At 36.6% G+C, this 20719-nt stretch overlaps 1 protein-coding gene across 1 annotated transcript in view; it reads right to left on the bottom strand.

The window, feature by feature from the left end:
• Slc25a13 (solute carrier family 25 member 13) overlaps window positions 1-13384 on the bottom strand; it is a 198168-nt gene extending 184784 nt beyond the window's left edge. The window contains exons 1-2 of the mRNA XM_010603394.2: window positions 13307-13384; window positions 9545-9733 (exon numbers count right to left, since the gene is read on the bottom strand). Of these exons, the coding sequence (XP_010601696.2) occupies window positions 9545-9733; window positions 13307-13369 (252 nt within the window). The 5' untranslated portion in view covers window positions 13370-13384. The remainder of the gene's footprint in view (window positions 1-9544; window positions 9734-13306) is intronic.
• Window positions 13385-20719: the final 7335 nt, after the last annotated feature.

The raw sequence follows: 20719 nt of genomic DNA, 5'->3' as shown, positions 1-20719 counted from the left end.
ATAACGCTAACATCACCAAATGTAAATAAGTGTTTACTTTTTGTAAGTGGTCCTCATGGCCTCCTGTCTTCCTCAGCCTTAGGCAGAGCTACTCTAAAACAGAATAAATGGCTATCTTTAACCACATCAAATTCTATCTTTGCGCTGCACTCAATAATACAACTATTATTTAAAGAAAAAGTAATAATTTGTGTAAATTCATTTAAATGAAAATTAAATATGACAGGTTGATTGAATTTATATTAAAGTCAATATCCTTCAACATAATCTATTTGCAACAGTCTTCAAATAAACTTGTCCCTTCTATTGAGCATGGTAGCAAAAACTGCCATTTATGGATATCTTACTAAGCTGGCTCCTTCAAATGTATTTTCTCATTTAATCTCTCCAAGCCCTTGAGGCTGATACTATTCTTATCTCCTTATAATAGGTTAAGAATATAAAGCATAAAGAGACTAGGTCACTTGCCCAATATCACTGGGCTATCTTGCTCAATCAGGGCTTTCAACTACTATCCTGGGGTTCTCCCTTCTGATTCTTAGGCAAGACCACTGTACTACCAGTGTACTGAGTTATGACTCCAGCACCAATGATATTATCTCTGATATTTTCACTCTCTCTGGGCCTCAGTCTCTCCATATGCTAATCTCATGTATCGCCATGCCTTCGAAATCTGACTTCCAAATCTTGTTTTTCTTTACCTCTCTTCTTGAGCTTCTTACTTACACAAGATGTACTTGCCTTATGGACGTTTATTCTGCATCCAAGTTGGATACCATCCTAGCTGTTCCCCCAACACTAATTTTTATCTCAGTTTGTGTTGCCACCGGCCACTTAGTTGCCCACGTGCTATAGACTGCACCTCCACTATTGTGGTGGTGCGAGCGTCACCACATCTTCTAAGGGGTGCAGTACAGTCTCTTAACTGGTCTCCTTGCCTCCAACCTCACTCCATGCTCCTCCACCATTCTCTACCCTGCACTTATAGTGAGCTTGGAAAGCCCAAACCTCTTCGGGCCACTCCCCTTCCCAGAATCCTGCAGTCACCCCCCGTTATGCTGAGATAACTTCCCGAGATTTTAACACCGCTTACTGAGCTTCTGGCTACCACTTCAGCCTGACCTTTTACCACTTTTCTTCCTGTGATCTCTACTTAGCTACTGTGAACTATGTTGTGTTTTTCATCCTTTTCCTTTTTCCTCGACCCTCCCAATTTTGTTAATCTCAACCTGGGGAACACTTTTTAAATTTTGCTCATCTTTTGAGTCTGAAACCTTATGGGAGCATCCCCACCTCCCACATAGCTGCCTTTGCTATGTGCTTTCATCATAATCTGGACTCTTTCTGTGACCCTTATGTGTCACTTTCCACTCTGTATTTTAACCGCTTGTCTCCATTAAATGGTAGACTGAAGACTGAAATCCGGCCACTTGGCCTTGTTTACTGTTGATCACCTTCCCTCAAACATCTTATAAATGTCATTTATAAAATCAAAATTATATTACCAGTCCCACCTACATCTCAGAGTTGTTGGAAGTGCTTGAGAGAACATTTTCAAATCATGGTAAACAAATATAAATCATTTTATGAATAGAATTAGCTCTTCTCCAAAATTTAAGGCAGTAAAAATAAAATTGAATGGGAGGGTCTGAGATCTAATTTCATTAGAATTACTTCGGAGTGTTTTTCTGACTCAGTTTTGCCTGGGGTTAGGACCAGGGAAGCTGTAGTATTTTAAAATTCTTCAGATGACTCAGAAGCACAGAGAAATTTGGACACTGATGACTTGGACCATTTTTCCTGACCTGAAAAGGTTATGGACCTCATGAGTCAGTATAGAGAAAAATGTGGGTAATTTCCTTGGTCAGGTTAATCCTAGAAGATAGGTTCAGCTTATTCTTCTAGAAGGGAGGAAATTGAAGCCCAATAATATAAAGACAATTGACTAATCCAGCAAGTGGGTCATATTTAACTTGTGAAGTTTAAAAACTCGTTACTAGGAAGCAAAACTTTCACACACGTGCACACAGAAATGACCCATGAGAGAGAAAAGAGAACTAATCAGCTATAGCTGTAAAAATAAAGAGACCATGGCCCAATGGTAAAGAAGTGAAAGGGCCTGGACTGTACGTTCCACAGGCATGGGGAGGGGGTGCTAGGTAAGGGAAAGAGAATCTAAAGTAGTGTTTCCTAGGCACACTCCTTGATACGACATACAGTGCTTTCAGTGTCTATTCTCATCTGCTGGCTCTTTTTTCTCACTATGATCTATCACAAGAGCTTCCTTTCTGTTACTGAAAAGCTCAGTCTCTTTCCTGCCGGCAGGCCTCTTTTTATTATATCCTCCAGCCGAAATGCGCTCCTCTGACTCTCAGTTCCGCCGCTTCCTTCCACCCATTCTGTTTTCCGTGCTTCCTGATTCATTCCTCAACAGTAGCACCCTTCCCTCTCTTGCTCCCACTCCTTGCCACTCTATTTTATTTTTTCTCATGAGATGTGTGTCACTATCAGAGTTTCTTTTGCTCAGGAGACTGGCACACACCTTTAATCCCAGCCATTTGAAAGGCTACAGCAGGAAGATCATAAGTTCAAGGCCAGTCTGGACAGTATAATGAGACTTGTCTCAAAAATAGGAATTTAAAAAAGTGGCTGTGAGAATACCCAGTGACAGAGCACTTCTGTAACATGTCTAAGATTCTGAGTTCAATCTCCAGTACAACAAAAGATAATATTTTTTGGTTCGTCCTCCTTTGGAAGTTTCCTTGACTACTACCTTAAGTTTATTAAATTTTATCTTCTTGTTCACATGTTTGGCATGTAGTAAGCCTTCAATAATTATTTATAGAAGTAATGAAGAAAGAAACTAATCATAACCTAGAATTTTAAGGCATCTAATTTCTTTCTCACAAGTAGAATCAAAACTGGCCAGGACTATTCTTTATTTTATTTATTTATTTTTGGTACAGGGATCAAACTTGGGACCTTGAGCTTGCAAAGCAGGCAGCGGAACCACTGAGCTAAATCCCTGGCCCCAGGACTATTCTTTATTTGAGCCTTAAGTAAGACCTCAGAGAAGGTTAAAACAGGACAGTCGGGCACAAAGACATTAATTCTAACATTCATACTTATCTTTTTATGACCCAATTCTCTTTTTGCCCTTTTTATTGTAGTAAAATATATATAACGAAATATATCACTGTGATCATTTTAAGTGTGCAGTTCAGTGGCATAAAATATGTTCACAGTAATGTGCAACTATCAGCACTATAACCATTTCCAGAACTTTCCAACTGTCTCAAACAGAAACTCTGTCCATTTCACCGCAACACCCTACTTGTCCCACCCTCCAGCCCCTGGCAACCACAATTCTGCTTTCTGTCTCTGTGAATCTGCCTGTTCTAGGTACTTCTTGCAAGTGGAATCATACAATATTTGCCCGTTTGTGTCTAGCTCACTTCACTTACCATAATATTTTCAAGGTTCATTTGTGTCTTACCATATATTTCCTTCCCAAGAAAAAATTATATTTCATTGTGTGGATAGACCACATTTTACTTAAATTCTGCTATAAACATTGGTGTGTGTTTCAGCTTTTAACTCTTTTGGGTATGTACCTAGGAGTGGTTTTGCAGGACCATGTGGCAATCTGATGTTTAGCCTTTGCGGGAACCAGCCCACCTCTTCTTACTATTCACTCACCCACTTGCTTTTCCAAATGCTGACCTTTTAATGCTACGTCTCCATCCAGATGACTCAGTTTCCTGTCATTGACAATACCTGTCCTGTTCAAAGGAACCAAGTCATTTTATCTTCTTCTCCACTGAACCTCTAAATAATTGAAAATATAATTGGATCTTAACCAACATAGAAAAGAGCTCTGAACATTTAAGGCAACAGTTTCTCCAATGGGAAGTTGATCCGATTGACTACGAAGACTGATGAATTACGCTTAGGACATAGTGAGCTCAGCAGTTACTGTTCAGCCAAAGTTGCACAGGACTTACAGTATCAAGTGTCACGACACCCCTGGAATCCATATTCACATTAAATCAGAGGATATTATTTGCTTTATTGCTATTAGGCATAGAATTTTATCATGCTCCTAAAACGTGTCAGTGATTCTCAGACACCACGAGGCTTGATGTAGCCACATGGAGCTACACGAAGCCCCATTGTTTATGGATCACGTTCTTTTCCATTTTCTCCCCTTGTGACTTTTTGCATCATTTTTTTTAGCATCAGAAAAATGCATTCAAAAGATTATAAACAGCAGTTGGTAATCAGTGCATAACAGCTTTCTGTGTGTAATACAATCATTAGGTGTACATTAGACATTTGGCATAATAGGAATACTGTCATCATAATAGAACTCTGTCAAAGTACCAATGCCTCCTGCTTTGAAAATGCACAGATCAATTTTGTATCACCCTATGGACGGGAAAAAGTGTAACAGTAGCATGGCATTACCCTGTGAAAAAGTTCAATTGATTTTGCTTATCAAATTCAGAGAAAGACAGATTACATGTAAATGTGTTAATACCAATTTCTCTTCCATGCCGTTTAATATCGCTTCAGTCTCTGCTTATGGAAGCTGTATTCTTAAAGCTTTTAAGCTAAATTTGAGCATGACTTTAAATGATGCTTATAGCCTGAACTGAATCATTATTGAAAAAAGATTTATGATGTTGATAATTGAGCATATTCCAATGAAAATTAAAACACAAATCTATAGACAAAAATAAGTTGGTAGTTACCTAGAGCTAGGAGTAAGAATAAGGAATGACTTCATACAGCCATGTGGAATTTTGGGTGTGAGAAAATATTCTAAAATTGGATCTTTGGTAATGATTGTATAACTGTATATTTACTAAAAGTCATTGACTTGCATATTTTGAATGGGCCAATTTAATGGTATATAAATTAAAACTCAATACAATGTTCTTTAAAAAAAGAAACCAAGCAGTGAACACATCTTTGAGGTCCTGTGTAAATATGTCAATAACATTAATTCTGAGGTATGGAGTGGTGGACCAAAGAAATGCTTATTTAAATTTTTGATAGCAACCACCAATTGGTTTTCAAAGTTAATTCATCAGTGTAGTTTCCTACCAGCTATGTCTGCCGTTGTACATCTACCCACAATGTTGTTAATTGCTAATATTAATCCTGTATGTTTTTGATACTACAGAAAAATATTATAGTCAATTTTTAAAATTATTGGGTTATTTTAACCATTTAAATAATACGTTTGCTATCTATATTTCTCTGTGAATTATTCATATCTTTTAACCACTTTAAAGTATGGCTGATGGGTCATTTCCTTACAAACCTGTATATTCCTAAATATTATATATATTAATTTTTCCATATTATTTATACTTAACATTTCTTTTTCTTTTCCAATGGTTGAAAAAAATATTGCCATCAGTCATATCTGACCCACTGATTGCTTTTCATTTTTTAAAATTTAACTTTCTTATTTTTAATTGAGTTTATTGGTACATTTTAGGTATGCAGTACAGTTACATTCATCATTGGGATCTTGTACCTTTACATGACAGGTCTTGGTTCTCATTTTTTCCCCTTGTCCCTGCCCTCCCTTCACCTCCCCTCCCTTCCCCATTTACAAACACTTTATTTCCATCTTTTCATTTTCTCATGAAATTTAACTTTCTATATTGAAGTAATTACAGGACCACATCAAATTTGTCATGTATGGCTTCACCCAAGTTCCCCCAAATGGCTATGTTTTACATCATTAATAGTATAATATCAAGGTTAGGTAATGGACGCTGGTATAATCTCGGTTTACATCTGTGTCAGTTTTATCACATGGGCAGATTCATTTAACCACCATCTCATTCAAAATACAGAAGTGTATTATCACAAAGATCTCTCACATGCTATCTCTGTAGAGTCATGGCCATGCCTAACCCCTACTCACTAGTTAGTCTCTTCTTCATTTCTATAATTTTTTCATTTTAAGAGTCCTATATAAATGGAATCATACAGCATGGTGCTTTTGAGATAGGTTTTCTTCATTCAACATAATGGCCTTAAAACCTGTCCGATTTGCCTTATGGAGGGTTTGTTTTCTTTTACTCCTCAGTAGTATTCTATGGCACAGACCAATCAACTACTTATTTTTAAATGACCTATGAACTCAAAGTGATGTTTAGATATTTAAATGATTAGAACAAATTTAAAAAATATTTTGGGATGTGTGAAAAGCATATGAAACTTCAAGTCCCATGTCTATAAATAAAGTATTATTGGCACACAGCTATCCTTCCTGTATCACATAGTCCATGGCTACGCTTCTGTTACAGTGATAGAGTTGAGGAGTTGGGACAGTGGTGTGATGAGAGCATGAAGGCAGGATTAATATGATGGCCAGGAGGGCCAGACCGCGACGTGTTCTACACAGCCAGTCTTATCCGCCTTCTCAGCCCAGCTGAAATTCTCCCCAAAGTTCAGTGGACTTTCCACTTATTCTATTACTACTACTACTATTGTGCTAAATGAAAGCTCCTAAACCTCATAAATTTTCTATCTTAATTGTTTTTTTTTATCATGGCCTTGTTTCCCTTTACATGTAGGATACAGGACTCATGGTGGAAATGCACACTTTGGTTCTGTGCTGTCCAAATGAGTTAGGCAAAGGTTCAAACTAACTATAGCACAGCATTACAGAGAAGCAGCACAGTGCAGTGAAGCTGGTGGATCTTCAGAAGTTGTTTAACCTCTACGAAGCTCAGCTGTGTAACTATCTGGTGGAGAGCATTGTCCCAGGGAAGGCTGACCAACAAGATAGAAAGACCACCTTCCTCTCCTCTTATGTAACAAAGGCAAAGATGCAAATTCTTACTTAAATCACAGAATATTGACTCTATCACGTGAATTTAAACTGCACAACCTTTTCAGGGCTATTGTAAGAAATATTTAAGAACAGAAAAGCAGGTATAAAGAACAGACTCTTATCAATATAAACATCCTTTCCTTTTGACTTCATTACTTTGTATTTATGAAAGAGTTAAGCCAAGGAGCTAGACAGAGGAAGTCATTTGATAGATAGTTATGATAAATTGAACTGAATTTAGTACCCTAAGAGAGAACAGATTTCAGTCATCACACACACTTAGAATAATGCACAGTCAAGTCCTCTCTCTCTCTCTCTCTCTCTCTCTCTCTCTCAATGGGGACTGTACTCAGGGGTGCTCTATATAGCTCCATCAAGCTATATCCTCAGTTCTTTTTAATTTTTATTTTGAGTCAAGGTCTTCCAAAATCATCCAGGCTGGGCTTGAACTTGCAATATCCCTGCCTCAACCAACCAAATATCTGGTACTACAAACTTCTACTACCACTTCAAGCCACAGTGTATATTTCTACAAAGGGAAAGCTGACATTTATTCATACATCTTGGTTATACACCTCCTTCACATTGTCAAATAGCCTAGATTCTTTATAAGGGTTTGAGGTTGGCTTCTATTGACCTCTGACAGCCCAGGAATTACAGCCAGCCTATCATGCCTACCAAAGTCCCACATGGGTCTCAGCAGGCAATCAGAAAGGCAGATTTGGTAGTAACTGTCATACCAGGGGAGGATTCTATGGACAACAGCAGCTTGGTCATAGGTCATACAAGCTTTTCCAGGGGTCTATCTTAGCACAAAATATTCTCTTAGAATTTCCCACCTATCCAAAAAGAAAATGGCCTAGTACAATTTCCTGGACAGTTGCTACAATAAATGGAAAAGACATGTCATAGTTGCTGAGACCCTCTACTGGGTGGGATGTGCAGTGGAAATGTTGGTTTCTGTAAAGATTCCAGCATATGTGGGGACTACAGAGATAATACATTCCACAGTTCCAGTTGCACACTGGCACTGCTGATTTCCATATATTTGGGAAAGAAAGGTGAGGAGACAGCTTTCTCTTCACTGTAATGACATGCCAACTAAACCTTCAAAGAAACATGGCATGTGATAGTTCTTAATTATTCCCCCCATTAGCCAATGAGAATCCAGAATATGGATTCTTGGGGTGTTGAGTTACATGGAAGAGAAATAAGAGAAAGCAGGTTTATGTTTTGATAATGAAAAGCAAATCTGACATATGTATATATTTTCACAATTTAAATTTTTTGAAGGAGAGGTATTACCTTTTCAATCTGTGTGGCAGTGGGATGTGGGGAAGAAAATAGCAAAAATCGTATTGAGAAAAATCCAGTAAAAAAATAAACAATAAGGGATTTTATACTGATGTAGGGTGTTAGAAAAACACACACACACAGTCAGGCAAACAAAATTGCCCTAACAAATGTGGCTGATCCATCTCGACCACAAAGAAAGAATCATTTTGTGCTTATATTTCTGCCTTCTTACCATATCCCCAAAACCACATTTGTGTTTTTAGTTGGAGTGGCTCCTAACTAACCTCCGAAATCCTTTTTCTGGCTGAAGTCCATCATTCGATGGAAAATAGGCAAAGGGAAACCCTAGCTGACAGAAGCCGGTTTGGCAAATCATTTCAAAACTGAGCAGAAATTATGGATTTGGGAATGAGGAAAGGAGTGCAGAGATGTGGGAAGCAAGACCTTCAAACTAAGATAACTCAGCTCCAGTGGTTCCCGTTTGGGGAAAGTTGAGAAACCGTCTAGTTTCATAATAATTGCCTCTACATATTGAGAAATAAATCAGACTCTAAGTCACCATTTATTGAACTATTACTTTATCCTAGGCATTACACTAAAGTCTCATATATATTTTCTCAACGAATTATCACAACTTCGAGGCACAGTTCTCACTATTTCCATTTTACTGATTAAGACTTAATGTCTAAAGGAATTGAGCAACCATCCCAGTTACACTAGGGAAGAGTAGTGGCAAAATTAGGATTCTCAATTAAGTTCTTTGAGTCCAACCTGTGTTGTCCTCACTGCCTCTCTTTTAAGTGCTAACTTGCTAAATATCGTTATTTGATTTTCATTTTAATTTTTCAAAAGCAATATACATTTAGTAAAATCTCAAAAGTATAATCAATATTACATTGCCACTCTGTGCAATTGGATTGAAATCTCCTGCATGTCAGGACCTGTGTTTATGCTGTCTTGACCTCCAAGACATTCTATGTTGCTTGTACATACTAGAGTCCTATGAACATGGCAGGATTAATACTGCCTTCATGATTTCTGCCTTTGTGCCACTGATTAATATTAAAATTTTTCAACAACATTATTAGTAATTCACATACTCATTCATGTAAATACACAAAAGTTGTGGATATTTGTTGAATCTCTATAATCTAAATGGGTAGAATCTACCCACCTTATGAGGTAGAATCTACCACATCTTTAGAATCTTATATTCTGGGCAGATAAAATGAAGTGGTGGAAAGACAGTGAACAAACCGAACAACAACATTTTAGCTAATGACAAGCATGAGAAAAAAAATGCACAGGGGACTTAGTATATTAGTTTCCTTCTGCTGCTGTAATAAATGACCACCAATATAGTGGCTGAAAAAAACACACATTGATTACCTTCCAGTTCTGGAGGTCTGAAGAGTTCACACTGGGTTTTACTGGGCTGAAATGAAGAGACTGGTGGGGTGGTGCTCCTTCTAGAGGCTCCAGGGCGCAGGACGACCGCGCCCCACAGGACCTCGGCTGCATCAGCTCTTCCCTTCTTATTTGCAGTTCTAATGCAGATGGTACAGAGAACGTGACATCCTAAGATGAGAAGGAAGAGTGAGAAACTACCCAGGCTGGGTTCTCATTCATCCTAGAACGATGCTCTTCTGTGTTTGGGCTTAAGTCAGCCAAGCTGTACTGGGGTAGATAAACTCGGGCTGGGTTTCAGGTTCCCTTGACTGCAGTGTGGCCAGCTGCCTATGCAAACAAAACTCTTATCTGTCTCAAGCAACTTTCCTGAGTCTTAGGGGACCAGTTTGTCAAGGATCCTAGGCTTCTGCTTCTCCTTGCTGCCCATCTATAAGAAATGTTCTTTGTCTGATGTGTGTGGTACTCTGTGCTGCTGGATGCATGCAATAGGTACAGAGCCTTTGTATGGGAGAGCATCTATTTCCTTGCTTTTCCAGCTTGTAGAGGCTATGTGTTCCTTGGCTTAGAGTTATTTCTTCCATCTTTAAAACAATCAACATAAACTGGGCATGATAATATAGTCCTATAAACCCAGGGCTCTAAGAGCCTGAGGCAGGAGGATTACAAGTTTGAGCCCGGTCTGGGCCATCTAGTGACTTAACAATACTCTGTCTCAAAAAAAAAAAAAAAAAAAAAAAAAACTGGAGTAAAAAAAAAAAAAAAAAAAAAAAAAAAAAAAGCTGGAGATGTAGCTCAATGGGAAGGCCCTGAGTTCAATCCTCAGTACTACTAACTAACTGGCTACTAAATAATAAAAATCATCAACTTATCATTTTCAAAACTTTGACTTCTACTCCCTCTTGCCTCTACCTGTAAGGACCATTATAATTACATTGGACCCACTTGGATTACTTGGGATAACCTCTTATCTCAAGACCCTTAATTCCAGCATATCAAGTCCATTTTCCTTGTAAAGCAACATATTTACAAATTCAGGCATTTGAAGAAGGGTATCTTTGGAGAGATGTTGCTCTGTGCACCACAGTTGGTAAGCGGTGCTAAAGGTGAAAAGGGCAGACGTCAACTTGGGGGTGAAGAGTGCTTCTTCTATTTTGGCTTTTAATTAGGTACAGACCTACTGAGGTAGGTCTTTAAAGATCTTTCATGGCCCCTTTTCCTTGTTTGGTGACAAACTTTTTTTTTTTTTTTTTTTTAAAGACAGGATCATGCTTTGTATGTACCCAAGAAGGAATGGGACTTGCTATAAGCATGGGCTGGACTCAAATACAATCCTGTCTCAGCCTCTGGGGTTTTGAGATTATGTTATGTCACCAGCCCTGTTTATATAAATGTTTTGATCAACAACTTTAACTGAGGAAAAAGAGGAGGAGGAAGAAGAGGAGGAGGAGGAGAGGAAAGAGGAAGAAGAAGATGAAGGAGGAGGAGGAGAAGAAGAAAAAGTAGAAAGAGGAAAAATGAGTGTACAGGGTGAAAGTGGATACGCATTTTCGGTACAGAGTTATGATAACTCACAGACCTATTTGCCTCCAAGAATTAGTTCCACTTTTTGCCACAATTGTGCTTGAATGTTTAATTTATAGATCATAGCCTTGTACCTAACCATTTTTTGATCAAATGATTGAAACTGTTATCGAGCACTTTTTCCACCAGAATTTCAAGGGGGATTTAGACCAGGAGGGAAGCCTGGACAAGCAGAGGTAGTGCAAGAGGAAGCGGCAGGAGAAAACTGATGGCTTCTGAGGGTCTGTGCAGAGCTGAGAGTCACAGGGTGGACGGCAGCAGAATGTGAGGGAGTGAAGGCTGAAAAGTTGGCAATGCCTGGTGAAGGCACTTGCACCACTCTTCAAGTATTTCCTTAAATTTTTCAATTCTAAACCATGAGGGTACAGAGATTCCTTGTGAACAGCAGCCACGTGACTTTAGGTACTCTGATAAAAAAGAAGCGGAAAGAAACAACTGGGGATCATTAGAAAAAGTCATGGGGAAGCTCTGGATAGTCAGAGGCTAGGAAAGCAGGGGCTCAGAATAATTTACCTAAATATCTAAAGTTTGGTCAGGTTACTAAATTACAATTGAATTTTCTGCACTAAGCTATAATTAAGCTTGCTGCCCAATGAAGTCTTTGATGGAAAAGACTGCAGATTTCTAGTTTTTTCATCTTTATATTTGCAGCAGGATAAACTCTGTTCCTTCTCTCAAACCCACTTGCCTTTTAGTAGCTCACAAATACTGACAGCGTTATCTGCGTCTGAGACTCTAACAGTGTCATTTATTATCTGCCTTACGGTATATTTTAAATGAGAGAAGTAATCATTTTTTTAAAAAATCAAAGAGAAAAGAAAGTTACAGGAGAAAATGTTAATCAGACTGCCTAGAGATAATCACTATTTAAGTTTTTTTGGTATTTTTTCAGAATTAACCAAATATAATGTTGAATATGTGTGTATATGTGTTTCTTTAACCAAAGGAAACACACAGTTCAAAGGTCTGCAACTTCTTTTTTTTTAACAACACATTTCCATACAAATATGGACTTATATTCATTTCTTAAAATTCTTGTCTAATTTTATGTGAAATTTATCACATATATAAAAGAATAGGCAAAATGTATATGAAAGTAACATTACCCTAAAGTTGATCTACCGAAGAAGCCTGAGCAAAAGCCATTAACAATATGACATACTCCAGGAAATAATATTTTTCCACTTTTTAATTTTGAAACATTAAAATTTATGGAAAAACTACAAGAATAACCACAGATATTTTATGTACGCTTTATCCAGATTAAATAATTTTTAACATTTTGCTATTTTCATAATTTCTTCCCTTTTCTATACATAATTCTTCTTAGTGAATTGTTACTCAATAATACTTTCTGAATCAAGGATATTACTTCAGACATCCACAGTTACCTAATTCATTACTTTGACATGTTTACTACATATGCCCTAACATGTAGTTCATATTTCAAATTTTCCATTTGTTCCTATTATGTCTCTATAGCATTTCCCCACCCTACTAATATAAAATCCAGTCCAAAAATAAAATATATTGTGCTTACTTGTCATATTATTTTATTCTACTTTGACATGGAACATGTCTTCTTAACATGAAGAATGTGAGAAACATAGGCCATTTATTTTGTAAATATTTCTTAGTTTGGGGGCTTTTTCTTTGAGAAGCTGAGTTAAAAGTTTAGTAGGACATTTGACAACTAGGTAATGAGAAAGATGAAAAGTTGAAGAATTGGATTACCAATGACTAATTTCACAAAGTTCAATATAGAGACTGCTCGTATTTCTATCAATTACAGCCCCCATTTAATAAAAAACAGAAAGTTGACATTTATTGGGTACCTATTGCTTGTTAGGAACAATAATAAGAATTTTATTTCTACTAGTCTACACAGCAATGAGATAGGTAGCACTACTTCTGTCTTACAGATGCAGAAACCTAGAATAGAAGTGGTTAAATGACTTTCCTGAGATCACTTAGGCAATAAATCGTGAAGCTGGCACTCAGACTCATGTTTTCCACTTTCATTTTCCATTATACCATGGCCTCTAAAGTACTTTCCCCCTTGCTTAATTGTTACGGGTAGTTAGTCCCAACACAAATAATATTCAAAATTATGTGAGAAATAATTTTTCTTCAGAATACTCTCAGCAGCCGTTGACTTACCATCAACTGCCCATGTCCTCTTTCTTGAAATACCTCCTTCACTTGGCTTCTAGGATACTCCATCACATGATTCCCTTCATTTGCCTGATATGTGGATTTAGGGAGACTCAGGGATTAGTCTTTGGGTTTCTTCTCTTACTTGTCTATTCTTACGTGGTTCATGTTGCTCCTGTCTGATCTCATAGATTTCCACTCTATGCTCAAAAGTCTGAATTTATATCTCGCCAGCACATCCAAATGTCAGATTAGTCTTTCTTTTTTGATAGAGGCCAAGTGTCTCAAACTCAGCAGATTCACAACTAAGCTCCAGATTCTGTCTACCCCATCTATGTCCCACGGTCTTCCATGTCTTAGAAAATGACAACTTCAACTTTCTAGTTGCTGAGTTATATACTTTGAGTCACTGTTGACTTGCTTTGACAACCTCATTTCAACCCACAAGTAAATTTTGTTGACCTCACCTTCAAACTATAAACAGAAGTTGTCTATTTTTACTTCTTCCTTCATGAATACCCTACCAAAATGTTCATCCACAAGCACTCTGTGCCTCTTCTCTGCTTTAGTTTTCTTCTAATTGTTTCATGCTGTAATATATTATACTTTTCCCAATTTTTAAATTTACCTTATTTGTTTATTTATTTATTATCTATCTTACTCGCTAAGATGCAAGGTCCATGAAGGCATTTTTTGTTTTGATGATACTATACTAGGAATGAACAGAGGATTTGCATACTGAGCTACTTCCCTAGTCCTTGTTCTATTTTTTCTTTTGAGGCAGGGTCTCACTAAGTCAGTAAGTTGCCTAGGCTGGACTGAAGCTTGCTCTCCTTCCGCCTCAGCCTTTCAGAAGTACTGGAATCGTAGGTGTATGCCACCATTCCTGGCTAAGAATTTTTATCTGTTCAGTTCACAGCTGTATTCCTAACACCTAAAACTGCCTGACATATCGTAGATGCTTGATAACTATTTTTTTAAAACATGAATGAATGCTCTAATAAATTCTTTAGCTTGTTCATAGATTGATTTTATAAAAAAAGAAATTTCCCAATGTCTGTCCATCCAAATATCCAGATTTAGAAAGTGTCAAATTCTTTCCCTTGTTACTAGATTAGGAAATGTCTATCAATATTGATGAATTATATAACTTTTAATTTTAAAAGTAACAATTTTTGTAGAAAGTATGGAATATGCAATAAAGAAAATAAAATTAGCTAGTAACCCAACCACCTTGAGACTGGTAATATTTCAGTATACTTATTTCCATACACATTTGATTTCAGTAATATTTAATCTTCAAGTTTCCTTATCCCCATGAGAAGGAATAGAACAAACAAACTGAGGAACTCAAAGTTGGCTGTGGTTTCATGCTTCTAACAAAATGCCATCCTCACAGTTCACTAACAGCCACAAGCACTTCCATGGAATTTTCGGGCACTGTTTTCTTTTTCTAAGAAAGCATGCTATAATTAGGATATTTAAGTTACCCAGCCTTCCACTGGAGAATCTCCTTCTAATGTAACCTCAGGATTCCCAGTAAATTAAATAGTTGAAATTAGGGAAATTCAGATTTATTAATATTATGACCAAAGTATTGGACTAACGGTCAAAAGCTTACTTGTTCCTCCACTAGAAAACGGAGATGATACCTCATAAATTATTGCGAAGATCAAACATAGTAGTGGATACATGCTTTAAAACCGGAAAAGAGAAATACAAGTATAAAAAGAATGATGACTGTAATTAAAATGTGGTAGATGATATTTATGGGACGGACATGCCACTTCTCCTAATAAGCCCATGGCAGAAAGTCTAATCAGTCCTAGAAAGACTTCTTATTCTTGCTTTAGAGCATTGTCTAACCATGGAAGAGGTCTTCCCACCAGAGTATGGACTTCTGAATAAAAGAAACTTTCTTCCTTTCATGTATTGGTGTGTTCCTATGACTTAACAGATGATTCTGGACATGAAAGTTTTTTTAGAGTCAATTAAAAATGTGCCACAACAAACTTATTAGATAGTATTGTGAGTGCTTTAAAGTATATTTATAAAGACACACCAAAACGCAATAGAAAGTGATCTAGAGTGAAAGCCAGGAAAACTGTATCCTAGTTCAGTCTATTGGTCAGCAAATATCACACAGGCCAAGTCAGTGTCCTTGTGGGCTGGGGGATGGGGAGTTACCTAAGGTCTTCCCCATTTCCAAAATTCCATGAACTTTGACTCTTGTGATGACAGATGGATGGAGTGTCTGGTGAAAGTACTTTTTGAGAACAGGTATTGAGTAAATTATTAGCTTAATATACACTTGCCTTAAAAAATAAGCTTCAGTTCTGTACGGTGGGATAATATTTGGAATTTGTTAAATCATTAACAGTCAGTTGTTTATAGTTTAGAATGTAACAATACTCTTTGATGTTCCCTAATTATCATGCATGTTTTAAAATGAGTTCTGAATCACTTCTCCGCCTAATTAAACCTCATTGAAATTTTGTTGAATTTTAAAGAAACATTTGATTTGCAAAAATAAGTCATATATTCAGTAACCTTCAGTGTTTCACAAAGGACCCATAAAACACTTTAAAACATAGTAAAGTAATGTGAATGAGATATGTCTTGAACTAGACGGGAAAATTTGGAAAGCATCATTTTTCAAACTATTCTGTTTTTGCTCACAAATTTCTGCTGATAATATGAATTCTGTTATTTTTAATGGCCATTTACTCTCCTATTTGAAAGTCTATAAAACATCCATAAACCCTAAAAAATAATTAAATTGCTTAGGAAATTATGAATAAATCATTCTGTGATAACATTACCTGGTTGAAATCATCAGAAAAAAAGGAGAAATAAAAACAAAGATGTGTTTTCATTCAGGAACAAGGGTCATTCAACATTTACCTCCTCCTGCTAATCAATTGAATGATTTTATAACCACTTATTTGTGGAAATACACATAAAATAATGTCTTCAAATTGGTAAACCTGACTTTTATACATTGTTAGTATGTAAATGGGTAGAAACACAATTCTTTTACATATCACCTACAGATTTAATTACGTGTGCAAGACTAGATGGTTATTTAAATATTCTTTATACTAACAAAAGACTAGAAATAACCTTTGTACACATATATAGTGGTGGGAGTTGATAGGTTAAATTAAGTAACATTCATTCCAAAAGATAAATACAGTTGTTAGAAAGATTTATACACTAATGAAAATTATTTCTAAAACATTTTATTAAGTCAAAAAAGAAAGGTGAATATGTATGTTTCTATTTATAAATGTGACATTTATTTATCTGTTTGCATATGTTATCTTAGTAAATATACAGAGTTAATCAGTAGAAATGGGTATCTTTTAAATTTTTTTTCTGTTTTTGTTTGTTTGTTTTTTTCAGCTTTAATTGAGTTTATTGGTACATTTTAGGGATACAGTACAGTTACATTCGTTGTTGGGATCTTGTACCTCTACATGACAAGTCTTGATTCTCATTTTTTCCCCTTACCTCTGCCCTCCCTTCACCCCCTCCTCCCCTCCCCATCTACAAACACTTTATTTTCATCTTTTCATTCTCTCACATTTTTTTCTTTTCCCTTTTTACTCTTCCCCTACCCATCCCTCCTTCCCTACACCTTTAGCTCCTTTCTTCCCATTTTCTTGAGACAGAATTTCACTATGTAGTTGAGACTGACATGGAACTCATTGTGTAGCCCAGGCTGGTCTCGAACTCACAGAGATCCCATACATGAGTACCATTATAAGGTGTGACAAAAAAAAAAAATGCAGTGGATGTTGTTGCTAAGTGCTGAGGTCTATTTGTGTCTACAGATACCCTAACCTTTCAAAGCGAAGATCATGGTGGTGCCACTTAGACAATCCACAATATTTTTAAAGTACCATTCCAAGTTATTTTTACTATGCAAATATGACATTGATTCCAAAATCTGACAAATTGTAAATAACAGACCAATTTGACATCTAAATACTGATGCCAAATGCCTAAATAAGTTCTAGGAACACATTTTAAAGTTATGGCATCATTAGCTTGGGGGATTATTCAAGAAATAAATCATATTTCTGTATTGTGAAGTTATTAAATCGGAGGAACTGATTCGAAAAATCACATCATCATCTCCATAAAGGCTAAATCAGCAACTGCCAAAATGTGGCAATAATTTCTGACAATAACACTCAAGTGAAGAGGCAATATATGAATACTTTTATAGAAATGTGTATTTCAGGCTGGAAACCAGCACTAGGATTAATGGGAAACACTTCGGACATTCCAGCTGAAGTCAGGAAGATCTGCCTTTGAAAAGTCAGCCTGCCATCACCGTGCCACCTTGGCTTTGCAATGGAGGTAAGAGTTAAGTGAAATCAAAGGGTTGGCAATTTGGAAAAGAAGAAGCAAAATCTCTATCAGCACAAGACCTGGTAAATCTCCATCAACATAAGAACCGGTAGAGTGAATACTACAAGGGCGATCAAAGAATAAAGTATGTACTTAAACAGAAAATATTATTACAATAAAAGACATGCGGCCATTGATTTCCCTCACAATACTGCTCCTCACTTCGGTCATACTTCTCACCCCCTCCAGCAGTTCTGGAAAGCTTTGTTTCATGAGCACCCTTAAGAGGTGGGATAAAAAATGCAGTGAATGCTGTTGCTGAGTGCCATCCAACAGAAAGGCAGGCTCGTAAAACACAATGATATGGTGTGTCCTCATCCACCCTTATTCATTGACTCTGCTGTTTGACTTTCGCTTCTTCCCCAAAGTCAAGATGACTGTGAAAAATAAATGTTTTGGACTGATTTGGAACTTTGAGGTAGCTAAGACAGTGCAAATAAGGACATTCCTGAAAGGGGGGTCAATAAAGCTGCTTCAGAAAGCAGCAGGAACAATCAGGTATGTGTGTTCAAAGTGAGGAGGAGTATTCTGAGGAAGAGTAATGGCCAAGTGACTTTTACCATAATAAATTTTTAAAAATTAAACTTTCACTCCCTATGGCTGCACACTTTTATATAGTAGACTCTCAAAATAAGAGCAGCAATAATAAATAATGTGCAGAAGAGTGTACAAGGTATGATTCTACTTGCACAAATCTTCAAACAGATAAAACCATAGCATTCGACAGTGAAAGCATATAGTTTTGCAAAGGATAACTGCTGCGGAGCGCAGCTGAGTGGTTGCATCCAGAGCAGGGAGGAGAGCTTTGCATGGGCACACCGTGATCTCCCTGGGTAATGACAGTGGTCTGTTTCCTAAACTGGGTGATGGGTTTTCTGTTCTTTTCTTTTCTTTTCCCCCACTTCAGTACAGGGACTGAACCTACAGCTTTGGACAGTCTAGGCAGGTGCTTGACCACTGAGCTACATTCCCTGACCTATTTTGATACAGGGTCTCACTGAATGGCTCAAGCTGGCCCCAATCCTCCGTTCTCAGGTTCTCCGTTAGCCAGGATTACAGGCGTGCGCCATCACACCTGGTTTATTTTTATTCTTTAAGCTATACATTCACTATATACTCTTGATACATGATATATTCACAATTTAACCAAACTAAGTTTTGTACTTTTGCTTCTCATTGAATTCAATATGGGTTTGTTTGATATTTTAGTACTTTTATATTTAAAATGTCAAAATAATAAGATATCAACAGTTGTGTGCCCTGGACTCCGGACAGACTTATGCTGGCACTGACACAAAGAGAATTTAACCATGCAAATAATTGTGATGATATCTCAGATTTCTAAGAGCCAAGTCATCAGCCAAGGCAAAGAGGATTAATGAAAGTACAAGAAAAAGCCGAATGGGAAAGTTAAATATGAAATAAGGGATGATAAAAAATATTCTCACTAGAAAATGAAGACCAGCAAATCCTTAAGAATTATAGACTTACCTTTAGATTTTTAAATAATCCTTTTACTTTCAAATTTTCATCCGTAAGTATTTCAAAATCTTTATTTTAAAAATAAAAACTTTTTTTAAAAAGTACCATTAACATATCTAAAAAATTAACAATAATTCATCCAGCCAGTAAACAGTAAAACCAAGAATAAAAATACTAAAATAAGAATTCAAGCATCGTTTTACATGTTGCAATCAATTGGTGTTTCACTTAAATCTCTTTTAACTTATGTTTCCCTTTCATCTTTATTTAAGTAGCAATTTATTTACTTTTAAAAATACAAAGTTTTCCACGCTTAGACTTATTCAAAATTTGATCTTCCCATAGTTCCTCTGCCCTTTGTAGTTCCATATATTAGTGGGTTGACCTAAGGAAATTGTACACAAACAGTGGACGTAGACCACGTGTCCAGCATTACTACTTACTAGAAATTAAAACTACTGAGGCTCATCCCAAGTCTAAGAAATCAGAAACTCTGGTGATGCAGACAAGTAATCTGATTCCACAAGCCTTTCAGGTGATCCTGATTCTGCTGTTGTTTAAGAATGGCTTATGTAATACATACATAATACATAAGATCCTAATAAGATTACTGACATTTAGAAATGGGAAGAAAGGAGCTAAAGGTGTAGGGAAGGTGGGATGGGTAGGGGAAGAGTAAAAAGGGAAAAGAAAAAAATGTGAGAGAATGAAAAGATGAAAATAAAGTGTTTGTAGATGGGGAGGGGAGGAGGGGGTGAAGGGAGGGCAGGGGTAAGGGGAAAAAATGAGAATCAAGACTTGTCATGTAGAGGTACAAGATCCCAACAATGAATGTAACTGTACTATATCCCTAAAATGTACCAATAAACTCAATTAAAGCTGAAAAAAAAAATGGCTGATGTAGAGATTTTGTCTGGCTTAGGTTTGGAGTTTTTTGGCAAGACTACTTAATAGTAGTGATCTGTTCCTTTAAAAGGCATATAGTATCTGGTTATCTTTCTTTTTATGGTTAGTGATGCTCAGTGCTGAGATCTAGGGATGTATTAAAGATTGTGAAATGGAAATAGTTTCGTTTTATTTATTACATGAAGCAGTTTTGTTAGAAATTGCTCTTACCTACATTTTAATAACCTGGTATTCCTAAACAATTTCTAACATATTGAGTGAAAGAACACTACAACAAAAATCTCATACTCTACGTGCATTCAATTCTTAATATTTTGTAGCATTTGCTATTGCCTCTCTCTATATACATATATAATATATAACACACTTGAAAGCAATTTATAGACATCATGACCTTTCCCTTTAAATAAAAAAATCTATAAAACCACCTAAATAATTCAATACTGAGCCAATAATACCAAATATAGAATGCATGCTCAGACTTCTTCAAGTATTTCCAAAATGTCCTTTTCTGTAGTTATTTTTGATCTGAGATCTAATAGTAGATCATATACTACCTGTGGTTGTATGCCTCTTTGAGTTATTTAATCTAGAATAGTTTCTTCTTGGTTA

Source organism: Fukomys damarensis, unplaced genomic scaffold, assembly GCF_012274545.1.
Source record: "Fukomys damarensis isolate Sample0158 unplaced genomic scaffold, DMR_v1.0_HiC HiC_scaffold_4, whole genome shotgun sequence".
Lineage (NCBI taxonomy): Eukaryota > Metazoa > Chordata > Mammalia > Rodentia > Bathyergidae > Fukomys > Fukomys damarensis.
The sequence above is the reverse complement of the archived record's forward strand: the minus strand, read 5'-3'. Positions and strand labels throughout refer to the sequence as shown.